Below are 17,043 nucleotides of genomic sequence, written 5' to 3' on the forward strand. Positions count from 1 at the left end.
CCTAGCTAGATCTCCATTCTGTTGCAGGTACTAAGAACAACGTAACAGCCTCTTCTATGTGGTTCAAGTCACAGATCTGTCTAATGGCCGGTGGCCATTCTGCTTCCGGAATAGCAAGTTTCTCACGCATTTCCCACTGGTGCGGTGTGAACACTAAGCCGTATAACCACAATGTTTTTCCTTTCTTTTGTATACCTTGACAGAGATTAAATATGGAAAATCTTCCCCTTTTCAAACCTTAAATGATTTGGGAAACATGAGTTGCAGGTTTTTTTTTGTTTTTTCTTGAAAGAGCATTTTTGTCACTTTATCCCTTGATTTTAACACTGTTAGTACTTAATCGTAAAACTCGACGGAATGGGTGTATATATTAATATTCATGAACCTCGGAGGGTACGCAGAATTTTCCAAAACTAAGGAGACTATGGTTATACTTTCGACAAACCTCGGGAGTGGTATGTATAAATTACCCTTGAAATTTTGTATCCGAGGAAGTTCTTCATTATTACATGACCAAAATTTGCCCCCCCCCCCCCCCCCCCCCCCCCCCCCCCCCCCCCCCCCCCCCCCCGCGCCGCCCCCCCCCCCCCCCCCCCCCCCCCCCCCCCCCCCCCCCCCCCCCCCCCCCCCCCCCCCCCCCCCCCCCCCCCCCCCCCCCCCCCCCCCCCCCCCCCCCCCCCCCCCCCCCCCCCCCCCCCCCCTAAAAAAAATTATATGTAATGAAATTATATTCAATTTCATTCCATCTCATCATACTAAAGATTCAAAAGGTCTTTGTCACATGTGGTCTTTGTCTTTTGTCTTTTGTCTAAAAGGTATTTTCACCAATCTTATTCAAATTTGAGTTTTCATTTCCCTCCAGATTTTGAGTTGCATTTGTAAAAGAACCAATGTTGTTTAGTCCCACATTGGTTAGCTTCAAGGATGTGAGCTTGCTTATAAGTATTCATGGGTCCTTAAGGGACATGGGTTCCTTAGAGAGAAGTGTGTCCTCTCACTTGTGTGGGGGGTTGATCCGGGGTGCTTTTACATTCGCGCGACGAACCGAACCGAACCGAGCCGAGTCCGGTCCGGGTGTGGGTGTGGGTGTATATAAATATCTTAATTTTGTTTTTATACATGCACCCACAAGTACCTATACGAGTGTGTAGTGGTACCTGTACACACATAAGGAGACACTTAAAGTATCAAGGCGTGGTTCTTCTCTGTTTTCATCAGAGAGTGTTTCTGTCCGTCCTTACTGTCTCTATGTGTTGAGTATAGCTTTCGAACCCCTTCTGTAATCACTTTGGGAGTGCCGTCTTTAATGATTAGTGGATCGTTTCATCTTGGAGGTATAATCGCATTGTTCCCGGTCTGCACTAATAAGGGGCGATTAAAGACCTTAAGGAGAGTGTCTTCTAGATACGACTCGATCCAACCTACTGTCTCCTTTGGCGATATCCTGCAACTACCAAGTATGTATATTTATTTGATTATTTATACTCTTGTTTCGTACTACAGTTTATGCTTTTATTACTGTTTGTATTCTTATATTGTTCTGCCTATAGTCTGGTGATAACAAAATTTTATGACATGAAAAACCTAAATTCTCCCAATCAAAAATAAGAATCATTTTATGTACAGATAATATTCTACAATTCAAATTGACCTTTGAATATATAGACATTAAATGATGGGTCAAATTTGATCGATGGGCTTAATTCCGAGTAGAAAGAAACATTTTTCCATGATGGCCATTGCCTCACATAACAATATTCTACTAGGGCACCAATTTTCTATTAGATTCGTATAAGAAGGGCATCCAGTAAAGCTCTAATATCAGTCAGAACTCAGAAGGGACCAACTTTTTTGGAGAAATAGGGCCCAATCCAAAAAAATTAAATAAACCCCCTCATACATGAGTGTATGCATTAGGCTCTTCAAGATTTTCCTGTGGCTTGCTTAGTCCATAAAACCTACCATACAGTCACCATCATTGGTCCTTTCCATGGAAAATGGACCATGAATAGAACAGGTCAGGTTTGGCCATTGGGTTTGGCTTTTACTATCATGAAATGTGATCCTATTAGGTCACACTACAGCCATGTCAGAAGTGTTTAAAAATGAGTGTTAGTTTTCATATGGTTACAAGAATAGAGCAGTCTCTGATTAGAAAAAAAGTAAAATGCACTTGCATAGTAGGAGTTCAGTCCTATCAACATCAACTAGTTTTGGTCAAATTTGGGCTACCTTTTATTTTAGGGAAAGGAAAGTGGTCAGGATTTTCTTTGGGGGTGGGTTTTAAATATCTTGACCCTAGTTACTAGCCCTGTGTTGGTACTTAATTAACTAATTTATATATTTTCCTCATAATTTAACAATCATAATTCTAAGGCTAATATCCTAAGGCTGACTTTAAAAATTAATCAAAATATCTAAACTAGACTAAATACACTATAAAATGCAACAACATCTAACTTATAGCGAAATTAAACACTAAAATACTCAAAATGACGAAACTTCCCTTAAGAGACCAAATTTGTTTGTTTTTTTTTTTTTGATAAATCCTTAAGAGGTCAAGGTACAAGATAAATACATGAATACCACATTTAAATGCAAAAACTGGTTAAAACATGTTTCACTGACATTAAAATCATGAAAAGGACATAAGAAAAGTATTTACAAGATATACGAGCTCTGTTAGCTAGAAATGAGTTGGCTGAATAACAGTTTTATGAGTCTTTCGGATAATAACAAAATTTAAAAAAAAAAAAAAAAAAAAAAACAAAAAAAACCTGAAAGTAAGACATAATATTGTGCAAAAGATGGAAGAGTTTCCACGGCCAACAATGAAAATTCTCCTTTTGTAGCCAATTTGTTAAGTCAGTCCAAATAGCTAGGCGTTTGATGCCCTTGTCTGTAGCGGATCGAATGCCTTGTTCGACTCTTTTTTCCTTCTGCTTCATCTGCAAAATCTACAATTCCATAATCAAATGAAAACACAAACATATCTGAGTTAAGCTATAATATTGATGTCCATCCACTTTCCTTGGAGTCACAATGAAAACTCCAATCAATGAGAAGTAAAAAGTATCCTTCCGATGAATTCAATTGGTTTAGAGGAATAATACATGAAGTACGAGAGAGGTGTGATGTTTAAAGGTTGATTTCCTGACTGCTGGATAGATATGGGAAAGACTATGATGGACTTGGAGATAAGGTTTGATATTAGAGAGAACCCGATGGGGGTTAGGTTTATCCTGGTCATGAAAGACCCGATTCCATTTAATGAACCAAATTAAATGAGAAAATGGACACTCAAGATCAGGGCTGCAACAGGGTCGGGTTGGGCCGGGCTTTATAGTACCCTAGTCCAACCCTAAGTCCCCTTAGCTGGGCCCAGGCCCGACCCGACCCTGACTCAGGGCCAGAAAAATCCAACCCTGACCCGCCCTCAGGGTCGGGCCGGGCCGACCCTGATTGGCCCTGATCATGGGGAGGGGAAAAGAAATGCATGGGCTGGAATGGGTTGGGAAGAACATTATTAATTTTATATAAAATAATAATATAATAAATTATATTATAACACTTATTATCTTCATATATAATATATTATATAAAAAATTGTGGGTGAAATTTAAAGTTTATAATGTATAAATTATATCAATATATATTTTATAGTATAACTTAAATCAGGGTCGGGCCGGGCCAGGCCAAGCTTAGCTCGAGGCCTCAACCCTAACCCAACCCGACCCTAACTCAGGGCCAGAAATTTCTAGCTCTGACCCGTCCTCAGGGCCAAATATCTCAATCCAGACCCTGTTCGGGCTCAGGACGGGCCAAGGCGAGTTTGGGCCGACAGGATCAAACTTGTACCCCCCCTACTCAAGATTCTCCTTGGCTTTAACCCATAGGACCCGTCAGGTAATCACCATCGTTGGGCCTCTCCATGGAAAATGAAGCATGAGTAGTCACCATTGTTGGGCCTTTCCATGAAAAATAGACCACGAATAGAGTAGTAGGTGCTTGATCTGAAAAAAACAAAAAAAAGGAAAAAATGCAAATACATGAGTGGATGCATTAAGTTCTTCAACATTCTCTTTAGCCCATAAGACCCGTCATGTATTCACTATCAATGGGCCTCTGCATAGATAATGGATCATGATTAGAACGGTCAGTGATTTGAAAGGGAAATTTTTTTTTTTTGCTCAAACATAGAATCTCAATTGGCACAATAAAATCCTCAATTTCGGAGAAGGCAAGAGAAAGTTTTTTTGTTTTTTTTTGTTTTTTTGTCCAAGACCATATCTCCAAAAGTGTTAAATATTAAAGAGAAAGAGAACGCCACTCAATCGTGCCATACACGCCGCTCTTATGCCTTGACACAAACAGGGGTGTATGAAATGACCGTCGTAGGGGTGGTTATTTCCAGGATTCCAGAGGGATGCGATGGTTATTTTGCGTGCCCCTGTGTCAAGGCGCAAGACACATGCATGTATGGCGAGACTAGGTGGCGTCCTTTCTCCCAATATTAAATATTAAGTTTTAGGTTTTATACAAGGGATAGGTTCCCTTCAATGCCCGTTTTCTGATGCGGGCGTTTGAGGGTTTCCCCTTTCTAATCTTCCAATATGAGATATTCTGAATGAATAGTGAAATGTGAGGAGGTTGTGTAGTTTCATTTTGAACTCACTTAGTGAGGATTTTTTTTTTTTTTTTGTGGGGTAAAAGAATCTTTTTCCTTTAAAATAATTATAAAAATGGTATTTCATCATAATGGGATTTTCTTCTTGATACCTCTCAAAGTGTCAAATAATTTGTAATCTTATAGTTTTTGTTCTCTAAGTACAATTTGGATCCTCTACTGCCGAGCTGCCCGGTAGGAATGTGCCGCCAAGACACGGTCAGGTGCGCAATGACCGCCTTATCCCCACTCGGGCAAGACGCTCGGACAGGGGTAAGGCGGTCATTATGCAGCTTGTCGTGTCTTGACAGCACGGTCCTATCGGGCAGCTCGGCAGTAGAAGATCTGGAAATCCTCTAAGTATGACATCGATCAATTTTTTCCAATAAAGATATTAGTTTCATTTCACTTGTATATTTGAAAAAAGTACATGAAAATGATACCTTTTAATAATGACATAATGATATGTTATATTCAAATTTTTTCCATTACTTGCACATATACGAGTGGATACATTAATTTTTTCAAGATTCTTCTTAGCCTTAGCCCATAAGACCCGTCATGTAGTTACCATCATTGGGCCTCTACAAAGAAAATGGATCATGAAAAGAACGGGCAGTGATTTGAAAGGGGAAAAAAAAAATGCTCAAACATACAATCTCAATCGTCACAGTGAAATCCTTAAGTTCGGGTAAGTTTTAAGTTTTATATAAGGGAGAGGGTTTCCTTCGATACCTGTTTTATAATGCAGGGGAATATGAGGATTTCCCCTTTCAAATCGTCCAATAGGGTGTATTTAAGACATGGGAAAGAGAATGCTACCTAGACGCGTGTGGTACACTGCCCCTGCGCCAAGACACAGGGATGTGTAAAAAACAGGCCGCTGTGCCCCAAAAAAATTCTGCTTTTCTATGAGGGTGCGGTAGTCATTTCACATGCCCCTGTGTCTGGATGCACAGGCAATGCACCGCACAGGCCCAAGTAGTGATGAAAATGAAACTCAGTGATATTGTTGAAATCAAAGTCACCAGTGAGTGGATGTACAAATTTCTTCAAGATTCTCCCTCAGCGACCCATCACGTAATCACCATCAATGGGGAAGGCAATTCGTACCAAAAAAAAAAAAATCAATGGGGAAGGCAATTGATCAGGTTTAGGCTATGAGAGAAGGGACCTTTATCAGCTGTTGTATGCATCGTGCAGTAGTGCAGCAGCGGCCATGTCTACACAGTGGGGTTCGTTGTGCACACATGACCACTGCTGCACCGCACGATACGTACAGCAGTGCTACCTGTACAACAGCGGATAAAAATTCATGAGAGAAGGGGGTTTTTTTGTTTTGGTTAAGAGAGAAGAGTTTTACTATCATCAAATCAAATTAAATCAAATGCGATTCTGTTAATAAGCATATCCTTGAATCCATTATTTCATAATGGCATGCTTGTAATTTTCTCTCATGCCCTTCAAGACAATTAAAATTAAGAAAAAAAATCCTGTGAGTGGGGTCCCACAGGTCCGTGGGGATCCTCCTATCTTGTGTCTATAAATTGGAAGCGGTGAAGGCTCTCTCAAGTACAAACCAAACTTTCTAGCTCTCCCTCTGGCTCTGCTTTGAATTTTCCCTATCTCCTTTACTTCTCTTCTTATTAATTAATTAGTTCCTTTGAAGGCATATATAGAGAAATATGTGGTGGTGGTGTTTCCTGATCATTTTCTTACTGTCTGATCTGTTTCAAACTTGTTTTCCTTCTTCTCATCCTCCTCCCCAATTATGTCTCCATGATGAGAGACATGCCTTGCTGCAACTGAAGCAAATCCACTATGATCATTTCCATCCAAATTCCAAAAACCATCATCATCCTCTCAAGTCTTGGAATAATAAGCCCAATGATACTGATTGTTGATACTGGGAAGGCATCACCTGCGATGTCACCACTGGTCATGTAGTTGGTCTTGACCTCTCTAATTCATCACTCTACGGTTCCATCCATTCCAATAGCACCCTCTTCCATCTTCGTCACCTTCAAACCCTCAACTTCTCTGATAACTATTTTTCAGGATGAATTCCATCACAGATATCACAACTCACTGAATTGGTTTCTCTTGATCTTTCTTTTAACCGTTTTGAGGGCCAAATCCCATCTGAAATCTCAGTACTCCTGACCAAGCTAGTTTTCCTTGACCTCTCTCCCTACAGGGCTTCCCAACTTCCAATCTATGAGAACTCCCAACTTGAAATCCCTAATTTGAGAGCATTATTATTTGTTCATCATCAAAATCTATCATCATCTAGCTTGAGAGAATTACGTCTTGATGGGGTGAACTTGTCAGCTCCAAAAAATAGAGATTGGTGTCATCACTTATCGTCCGCACTCCCTAACCTTCGTGTGTTGTCAATGAAGAATTGTTCACTTACAGGCCCCTTGGATGCATCCATCTCACGCCTTCGTTTACTCTCGGAGCTCTACCTTGACTTTAACGAAGATCTCACCTCCACAATACCAAGTTCTTTGGTGAACCTTACTTCTTTGACTGTCCTATTCCTCTTACAATATTCAGAAGTGGATGCGGTCTCCATACACTTAAACTCAATAAAAATATGCTTCAAGGACAAGTTCCAAGATCAATGGCTAACTGCAAGGAATTGGTGGTGTTAGATATTGGGAACAACCAGTTGAATGGTACCTTCCCATATTGGTTGGAGAATCTCTCTGAATTGCGTGTTCTTGTCATGAGATCCAACAACTTTGTTAGTCCCATTTGACAACCCTCACATGTTAATTCTCCCTTCCCAAACCTACTTGTTTTTTACATTTCTTTCAATGCATTTATGGAGAATTTACCATTGCGATATATTCTTATTCATTGGAAGGCGATGATGCTTCCTGAGAATAATTCCGAATTAAATTACCTCCATAAGTCTTCCGGCTACTACTATCAAGACACGGTGGCTATTGTGTACAAGGGACTATTCTTGGAAATGCAGGGAATTTTAAGCACCCTCATCACCATAGATCTATCCAACAACAACTTCAAGGGAAAGATTTCAGATGCGTTGGGCAATTTAAAAGCACTTAAGGTACTCAACTTGTCAGGAAATAGCCTCACCGGTCAAATTCCATTTTCATTGGGGAATCTAGGCAAACTCGAGTCGCTAGATCTTTCAAGAAACAAACTTTCAGGAGAAATCCCAAGGCAACTGATAAGTTTGACCTTCCTTTCAGTCTCGAATGTATCATATAATAACCTCATACGAAGTATACCGCAAGGGAGCCAATTTGACACGTTTTCAAATGCTTCCTACGAGGGAAATGCAGGATTATGTGGGTTGCCTTTGTCAAGGAAGTGTGGAGTACCAGATAGAGCATTACCTCCTACATCAATGTTCCAGCAAAATGAAGATTCAACACATCTATTTGATTGGAAATTTGCCGTAGCTGGATATTGCTCTGATTTAATAGTTGGGTTGATCATCAGACAACAATTGTTTTGGAGAGGTAATCGATACTCTGTATGTGGTTTGAGAATCAAAGAACCCAAGCGAAGGAAAGGATTAAAGAGGAAACACCACAACAGAGGGAAATGAATGAATGTTACGCATTAGAATAAATGAGATTTGAGTGCTTTATCATAATAAAGTACTGTGTGTTCCCTTTTCTGTGTTCCCTCTTTTATTTATAGTTACATGTTTGTATTTTTATGTTTGATTTCAGGAAAAAAATTCCTTCCCTTCCTCCCAAACTAGTTGTATCATTTTTATTTTTATTTTTATCTATAGTTACATGTTTGTATTGTTATTTCTGGTTTTAGACCAACATTGTTTGCCCTCTCCCCTGTGTTTTAAAATTATACAGCCACACCCCCTGGATGGTGTTAATTAATACATTTTAAATATCAACTTTGTCCTCTTCTAATATCCTGTTAATACTCAATGGAAAATTCCAACTTTATCCTTTTACCCTTATGTAGAAAACCCTACTGAGATGTGAGCTTACCATTTTGCCCTTAGGGAAGCCCAAACTTCACACCCCTTCCCTTGCCTTCCCTTCCCTTCCCCTGCTACTCGAACTTACCTGTTTGCTACAAGGCTTCTTCTAAAACCCTTCTTCTAGGGTTTTTGAAGAAATAATTGCTGTCTTGAGAAGAGCTATCAATCTCATGAACAGATTCAATAATCGCCTCTCAAGCAACGGCATTTCTGAAATCTCTCCTCAAAAAAAAAAAAAAAAAAAAAAAGAGAAAAATGAGAACTTCGTAGAGAGAAAATCTCTCAATCTTTCAATCTCTCACAGCTCCTAACTCTCACGGTTACTGTGTCAAGTTAAAACTCCTTTGAAGAGATATATAAAACGTTTTATATGAAAAGCCCCAAACATTTGATTCCAGAATGATTCCTGCAAAACACAGGATCTTTGGATTTTTACTTGGATTTTCATGGAGGTTAAGGTTTCTACTTCCCCCTCCCCCCTGTATTCTCTTTTCGTGCTTTTTTGTCTGGGATCTCTGGATTTTTACTTGGGTTTCTCGCATTTTCGTCTCCTCCTGATTCTTCTTCTTCTTCTTTTTTGCTTTTGTTAATTGAAAGTACGGTTTTGTCTTCTCTATGCATTTTGCCCCTTTTTACAGTTTCAGCTTTTCCTGCTTTTTTCTTCCTTCTGTTTCGTATCACTACATGTTTTTGTAGAGCTTCTTTAGTTTTCTGGTTTCTATGTTAGCTTAGCATTTAATAAGATATTTTTACCTCACTAAACCACAAGAGACAACAAACTTTTTCAATTCTCCCTTTCCTTTTTAGGGCAAATCTTCTTGACCAAATAAAATTTGTGAAATCACAGAGTACATCAAACCAGCAGACCCTCCACGTCTCCAATGTTGGAAGGAATTGTGTAAGACACATGGGGATTAGTAGGAAATAAGGCTTGCAGAGCTCAAGCAATAGCCTCAGCGCCCTCTATTCCATCTTCAATCGATCTCTTTACATCATGTAGACCCTCTCTCTCTCTCTCTCTCTCTCTGTTTGTTCTTCAAGAGTTGAGCTCTAGCACTTATGCATAACTCATATATGGGAGGGTGTAATTTCATCTGTTTTGTTCAAGCAAATTCAAGCCGGGAGGGGAGGATGGGGTGTGGTGGCGTTAGGTTGCAGGGGTAGGGGCGGATGGGTTGGGTTGCAGCAGGTGGTGGGGCCAGTAGGGTTGGAGAGAAGATCGAAGAAGAAGAAGAAGAAGAAGAAGGGATGGTGATGGGTCCCATTAAGTCTATTTCAAGGATAAAATTAGAAAAAAGAAAAAAGTTGAGCAATTAGGGGTATATTAGTCATTTTAAGTCATGAATTACTAACATCGTACCACTTAACGGGAATGATATAACGAAGTGGGGCTGTCTGTAACAACTAACCAAACCTCAAGTGTGTGACTGTATAATTTAGAAACACAGAGGATCGCTTTGTATTTAATACAAATCTCAGGGGGTGGCAATGTAATTTTCCTTTTCTTTTATTACTTAGTCTTCTGCACGCAAAAAGCACATGCTGTACATAGCATTAATTTTTGAAGTGAAATTAGACCTAATGAGCAATTTTTACTTAGTGTATTTGGTGGTATTATATGGACTACAAACACTGATAAAAAAGGGAACTGAGGAAGAGTCTCTGATTTGATACTCAGCCGTGGGTTTGTTTAATAAATCAAAACTTGCTTTAAATATCACAACTCACAGATTTGGTTTCTCTTGATCTTTCTTATAACAATTTTAAGGGCTAAATCCCATCTGAAATCTCACGGCTGACCAAGTTAGTTTTCCTGGACTTCTCCGACAACATTTTTAACAATAATCCCAAACTTGAAGTCCCTAATTTTAGAGCATTTGTTCAAAACCTATCTAACTTGAGAGAAATGCATGTTGATGAGGTGAGCTTGTCAGCTCAAATCTCTCTTCCACAGCAACCAAGTTCTTTGGTGAACCCCACTCCTTTGATTGTCTTTAGTCTCTGGTTTTGTGGATTCCATGGAGACTTTTCGAGCAATGTTTTCCTTTAACCTACCATGACATACATGGCCTTATTTGATGGCTCTGTATGAATGTAACTGACTAGGTTACACTTAGGGACATTAGTCTTGGATGATGGTTGGGACCATTGGTCATAGTGGTGTCTGGGGTATGTTGGTACTCGAGACCTCCCTCCTCCCCTATCTCCTGCAGCAAGTCAGATCTTTTCTAGAACAAGTGTTGGTCCTTTGTGGGCCCCTCCTGGCCCCTTGTGGATCTGTTGATCCATTAAACATGGATCAATGGGGTCTTCAATACCCACATTATCTAGAAAAGATCAACTTATGGGGTTGAGTACTTCCTCTTTGCCTTTTTTAGCTTAATTCTTTCATTTATTATATTTTAAGAAAAGAGCCAATACAGTTCAAAATTTCCTGCAGTTCTATCCCCTTTGAATTATTTTACAAGTATATTGTCTTCTTGTTAAGAAAAGCCAATACAGTTCAAAGAAACTTCATTAGATTTCGTAATAAAACATGGCCCTGCCCTCTTATTGTTAAAGATATCCAATTCAATGTTATTAATCGTTACAAAGATGTGATCTTCAAAGGACAACTTATGAAAAAATACAATCACCCGTAAAAATACCGAATCATTAATATGACTGAAGAAGAAGAAGAAGACTCGGAGTCTTGTCACTTGTTGACACTAGTCAAGTCTTCAAGCTTGTTGAACAGGTTTTTGTTTGTCTGTTTTTGGGAAAATTATATGATTATCCAATAGTAGATTTCAGTTTACAAAATTATCCAAAACTTTTGTTCTTTTAAATAAACTACTCAAAATAGTGTTAGGTACCGTTTGACAACGTTACTAGTGTTTCTGTGCCGTTTCTGATAAAAAACGTATTTTGATGTTACTGTTACCAGAATAACGTTATTGGCTTCCTGAAAAGTGTTTGATAAACTTGTTCCAGAAACGTATCCAGAACACTATTAATACTGAAAGGTGTTTGATAAAACCTGTTTCTGTAACAGTTTTGTATTGATTAATATAAATTACAAAATTGTCATTTTTACTAAAATACATATAAAATCATGAATGATAGGACATTAAAAATTATTTTTAATAACAAAAATTAGCCAAAACAGTGATTAACATACAGATTCCTTTGTATTTCTCAACTATTGATTACGTACCTAAAATTTTTCTAAGTCCAACGCATTTCATAGCGGCATAGCGGGAATACGCAGAGGATGGTGAAGTCACAGAGAACGGGGAAGTCACCAGAAACCATAATTAAAAAGCCCTAAATCGTTACGTATGAAACCATGTGAAACCCCACATTTTGGATCATCGGTGAAGATGAACTCGTACTAGAGAAAGTTCATTAACATAAGAACGAACGAAGAACTATGAAACCTCAATACGTAAACCTCAAATCATGAAATCATTAAATCTTGTCGTGAATCCCTCGATTGAGAAGAATCATTGCCGAAAAAATGAGGAACAACATAGTAAAATTTAACATTGACATATTTTTGGATTAAAAATGGTCGTCTAAAGCTACCTGGGTTGTCATGTACTTGTATCACGTGATTCAAATTGGGTAGAAATTTGATGGATAAATAGACCCCAAGATTCCCTCTCAAATGTCATGTTTTGTCGAAAAAAAAAAGGTTTTCTAAGCCAAAAATAAAAAAAAATAGGAGCTCAGGCTGTCAAAAAGATTGCATAGGCTTCCGATAGGATACATTAGCATGCATAGATGCATATAATTAAGGCTGCAACAGGATCAGGCTTTTTAAAACCGCAGCCTAACCCTGAGTCCTCTTAGGTAGGCTAAGGCCCAGCCCGGCTCTAACTTAGACCCACCCTTAGGGCCGGGCAGGGCTGACCCTGATTGCTCCTAACCAAGGGGCTTGACAACCATGGTGCTATGTTCTTCCTTTTTGGTTTGGATATTTTAGTTTATATCAAGGTGTTTTGCAATTTTAAGGTTTAATAGGTTGACCTTTAAAACAATGAATTTTAAGCACATGGTTTTAAATTCTCTCTCTTTTAGCCTAAGGTACCATGGGGGCTACTAACGTATGGTACAAGTACCTTCCTACTAAAGTACTATTATATCTATTATTTTAGATTGTCACAGAGTGATAAATCAATGAGAATCATCTTTAGGAGATGCAGGGGCTGAACCGAGCCCGAGAGAAAAAGAAAGAAGAATAAAAGGTCAGGCTCAGCCCGAGGCCTCAACCTTGGCCCAGCCCGAAACTGAGTGAAGGCCAGAAATTAGAGCCTCATCCCATCAAGCTCCACTGCATACAAGTCTAGATTTACAAACAGAACTTGTAAAGAAAGTGGCCAGCAATCAAAATGAACAAATTCACTAATCTACCAACATGGCTTTTCACCAGCTAACTTATCGTAGTTGCTTCCACCATACAATCAGTCATTTAACCTTCAATAACAGTTACCGTTCTCATTGAATGCAATAACAAATTGAGAATCTTTGAAATTTTGAATCCAAAGTTCTTGATTACATAACCAAAATTTGATGACATGAATAACCTCAACTGTTTTGCAATAAAAAAACTAGAAACAGTTTATGTACATATAGTATTCTACAATTCAAATTAACCTTGAATATTCAGGAGTTATATGATAGGTCAAAAATTAAATAGTTAGGGTTGGTCAAATTTTATCGACAGGCTTAATTCCAAGTAGAAAGAAGCATTTTCCCATGACGATGGCTGTTGCCTCACATAACAATAATCTACTTGTTTCCTCAGCTGATCCGACAACCTGCAAAGACTCAGAAAATCTTAGTTGTTTCGGCAAGTTATAATAATAACTGATATCAAGCAAAACAGGATATATTGAATACAAATTGCAATCCAAGCCAAGTTTGGTTTAGCTCCACTTCCACAATCTCATCTCCAAATAAATTTATGCGAAAAAGATCTCTACTTGGTGGTGATTCGTATGCCCTGTGACAAAGCGTAGGAAACACCACGAAGTAGAGATCTTTTCCCCTAAATTTATATAAAGTTATCTCTTCATGCCAATCACTGAATACCGCAAAATTTAATTACCGGGCAAATTTCCTGTTAGATTCACATAAGAAGGGCATCTGGTAAAGCTCTTATATCAGCCAGAAGGGACCAACTTTTCTGGAGGAATAGAGCCCAAGCCCCCAGCTCACACGCATGAACTAAGTTTCAAACCTACAGAGTATAGGCCGTATGGTGAAATAAAGCTCTGAAAATCAATTAAAAGGAACTTTTAAAAAATTTGTTGAAAACAGATGGATGGATGAAAAAACAAGGGAAATGGGGAAGGAGTTATACGAGTTAATTTGGCTCTGAATTTTGACACGTATCCAATCGGATCATGCCCTTTCTATGTAGAAAACCTAGGACCTATAATAGTGTTGAAGAGGAAGACGAAGAGGAGAGAACTGTTATATTTTTCAGTCTCCCTCATAATGCTTGTATTTATAATCTCAAATTACAATAGAAAGGGGAACTCCTAATCAGATTAGGAATTCCTAATCATGATAGGATTCCAAGTTACAATAGGAAAAGAACTAGAACTAACAACTCAAACTGAAACTAAGACTACCAACTCACAGTAGAATTAAGACTTGACATAATTAGAAACTAGGACTCCAACTAGGATTAGGAAAATAGAAGATACACATATCAACCAAATCACTATTCACATGAACAGTGTCACATGAACAGTACTTCAACACTCCCCCTCAAGCTGGATTATACAAATAAGTAAAGAAAGAAGATCCAGGTTGAATTAAAAGGAACAAAAAAAGAACTGCATAATAATGCAAACACTCTCCCTCAAGTTGGCGCATACAAGGTATCAATACCCAACTTGAACAAAATGAGAAGAAACTAAGTTCCAGCAAAATCCAGCTTGACAGTAGCTCCCAAATAAACCTTCAAGAACTTAAAATAATTGATCTTCAAAACTTGGGCAGATTTGAGCAGCAAACTTTCACCAATCTTTAACAACTGTCCAGTGATGAATCTCTGACTGATAATCTGGAAGATAAGCAACTAGGGCAGCAAGCAGATGAATCAAGCAGCAGAAAAGATCAAGCAGCGGAAAAAAACAACCCAACTGTAGAACCTCATATAGGCAGGCAATAACCAAACATGGTCCCAAAAATATCTTCAATACTTGAAAACTTCAATCTCCCCCTTACGGCAAACTCAACCCAATAACGAAAGATACCCAATGGCAATGGTGGAGAAAACTGATCTTCTGTGTTCTGCACCAATGTTCCTGCAAGTTCTGCGTTCTGCAATGTCTGCAGGTGTATTGTACATAATCCCCCCTCACGTGTAGTACACATGGACATAACAGAGATGATGTAAGAGATAGGGCAAAAACATAATATTCTAGAATTGTCCAAGAGGTGCTAAGGGTAATGGAAAAGGAAGAAATGATAAATTAGAGAAACCATTAACTTCCAAAGGGGTTATGGGTATAGGCCAAATGTAGGGGATATGAAGGGAATTAGAATTATTGAAAGGGAACGGTGTTGGAAAAAAGGATGGCATGGCTGTAATTTGGTGAAAATCCACTTTTAAATACAAACCAAGCCAAAGGGCAAACTGATAATAAACCAAAATTTTAAGGGTCAATTGGGTAGTCAAATAGGGGAATGTATCAAAAAAGAATGGCAGTTCCGTAAATAACCAGAATTTTGCAAGGGTCCCTTGGTAAATAAGAAAGTAATGGGTCATGTAGGGAATTAGATTTATAAATGGGAGACAGACTTGGAAGGAGAAAAACTTAATGGCAAGATGTAAATAGACATGAAATGGATGGGTAATAATTAAGGAAGGGTAATAGGAGCATTAAATACCAAAGAGGTTAATAGGGGAGAATGAACCGTGAGTATGGAGAACCCATCGTCTTCAACCTCAAGGCTCCAAACAGTAGCGGAAACCAGGGAAGAAAAGGAACCAGCGGCAGCGGCAGCGGCAGCGGCAGCGGCAGCGGCAGCGGCAGCTCATAGACTTCAACCTTACGAAACCCAGCCACAACTCCAAAATTCTCCTCCAGATGCAACGATACAAATCAAATACGAAATTTGAATCGCAGGCAGCAACATTAGCATCGGTAGGAGCATTACAAGTGCAAATAGATTCAGCAAATCAAAGGGAGTTGTGATAAAATAAAAGGAAACATAAAGAAGGATGTTAACTTCTTCCTTACGACTCAACAGAACCAGCAAATCCAGCGAAAACCCAACATGATTCAGTTAATAGATCTCTCTCTTGCAAGCTTGGTTCAACCTGAAATTTAAGATGTTGTAACATAATACCAAGGCCTATTGATTCCCACAATATTGAGTCCAAAGAGTAACAATAGAGTTGAACTGGTGATTCTGAAATCAGCCGTGGCGGTAGTTGCAGCTCAGATCGAAACCAGGGAGAAACCATAAACCAGCAAGTGATCGATGCAGCCAGTCAAAGAAGAACCAGAAAAAAATAGTTCGATATTTGGAGAAATCGATTCAAGAGAGTGAAAACCTTTGATAGATGCTGTCCATGGCTGCTGGAATGAATCTCCAATAAGAACAACCAATCTCCAAGGGAAAAAAAGAGACTTGGTCTTCAAGGGAATAGAGACTCCAAAAAACGCAGGTGAAGAGGGGCAGTAGCTACCGCAGGAAAAAGAACTTCTTCAAACCATTAATTGATGAAGTTGAGTGTCTCTCTTGATGGTAGAAACTCCTCCAAAAAATTACTGTAGCAGCAAGCAAAGCAAAAAATCGACTCCAAGAGACCGCATATACTCCATCGACCAAACCTTCGAACCAACAAATATGTATGATTCATCATACGAAACCCTAGTTCTTCTTCTTTTATGAACTAGGGTTTCCTTCTTCAAACCAAAAAACTTAAAACGATTCTCAAAACAGCTATTATAGAGAGAATTAGTACTGGTTACAATAGCTCAGATACCATGTAGAAAACCTAAGACCTGTAACCAGTAACTTGAGAGAGAAGAAAAGATGAGGAAGAGGAGAGAACTATTATATTTTTCAGTCTCCCTCATAATGCTTGTATTTATAATCTCAAATTACAATAGAAAGGGAACTCCTAATCAGATTAGGAATTCCTAATCATGATAGGAGTCCAAGTTGCAATAGGAAAAGAACTAGAACTAACAACTCAAACTGAAACTAAGACGAACAACTCACAGTAGAATTAGGACTTGACATAATTAGAAACTAGGACTCCAACTAGGACTAGGAAAATAGAAACTACACATATCAACCAAATCACTGTTCACGTGAACAGTGTCACATGAACAGTACTTCAACACTATCCAACAGTTGGAATTACCACATCACCTTC

The 17,043-nt window shown here is 38.8% G+C and overlaps 2 protein-coding genes across 2 annotated transcripts in view; one reads left to right on the plus strand and one right to left on the minus strand.

Moving 5' to 3' along the window:
- Positions 1-1,581: 1,581 nt before the first annotated feature.
- Positions 1,582-17,043, minus strand: part of LOC122642680 (arginine--tRNA ligase, chloroplastic/mitochondrial-like) — a 33,753-nt gene continuing 18,291 nt past the window's right edge. Inside the window, exons 17-18 of the mRNA XM_043836229.1 lie at positions 13,337-13,456; positions 1,582-1,678 (exon numbers count right to left, since the gene is read on the minus strand). Of these exons, the coding sequence (XP_043692164.1) occupies positions 13,346-13,456 (111 nt within the window). The 3' untranslated portion in view covers positions 1,582-1,678; positions 13,337-13,345. The remainder of the gene's footprint in view (positions 1,679-13,336; positions 13,457-17,043) is intronic.
- LOC122642233 (putative receptor like protein 25) lies at positions 7,293-8,252 on the plus strand. Its single transcript, XM_043835669.1, has 2 exons — positions 7,293-7,415; positions 7,539-8,252. Exons 1-2 carry the CDS (start codon positions 7,293-7,295, stop codon positions 8,250-8,252), a joined length of 837 nt encoding a protein of 278 aa, XP_043691604.1.

This window comes from Telopea speciosissima, chromosome 10 (genome assembly GCF_018873765.1).
Source record: "Telopea speciosissima isolate NSW1024214 ecotype Mountain lineage chromosome 10, Tspe_v1, whole genome shotgun sequence".
Lineage (NCBI taxonomy): Eukaryota > Viridiplantae > Streptophyta > Magnoliopsida > Proteales > Proteaceae > Telopea > Telopea speciosissima.

What these genes read in the sequence shown, in the direction of transcription:
- LOC122642233 (XM_043835669.1), top strand. Translation starts at nt 7,293, where the DNA reads ATGGCTAACTGCAAGGAATTGGTGGTGTTAGATATTGGGAACAACCAG. An exon ending in TCATGAGATCCAACAACTTT is followed by an intron (nt 7,416 to 7,538) that starts GTTAGTCCCATT and finishes ATTCATTGGAAG; the next exon opens with GCGATGATGCTTCCTGAGAA.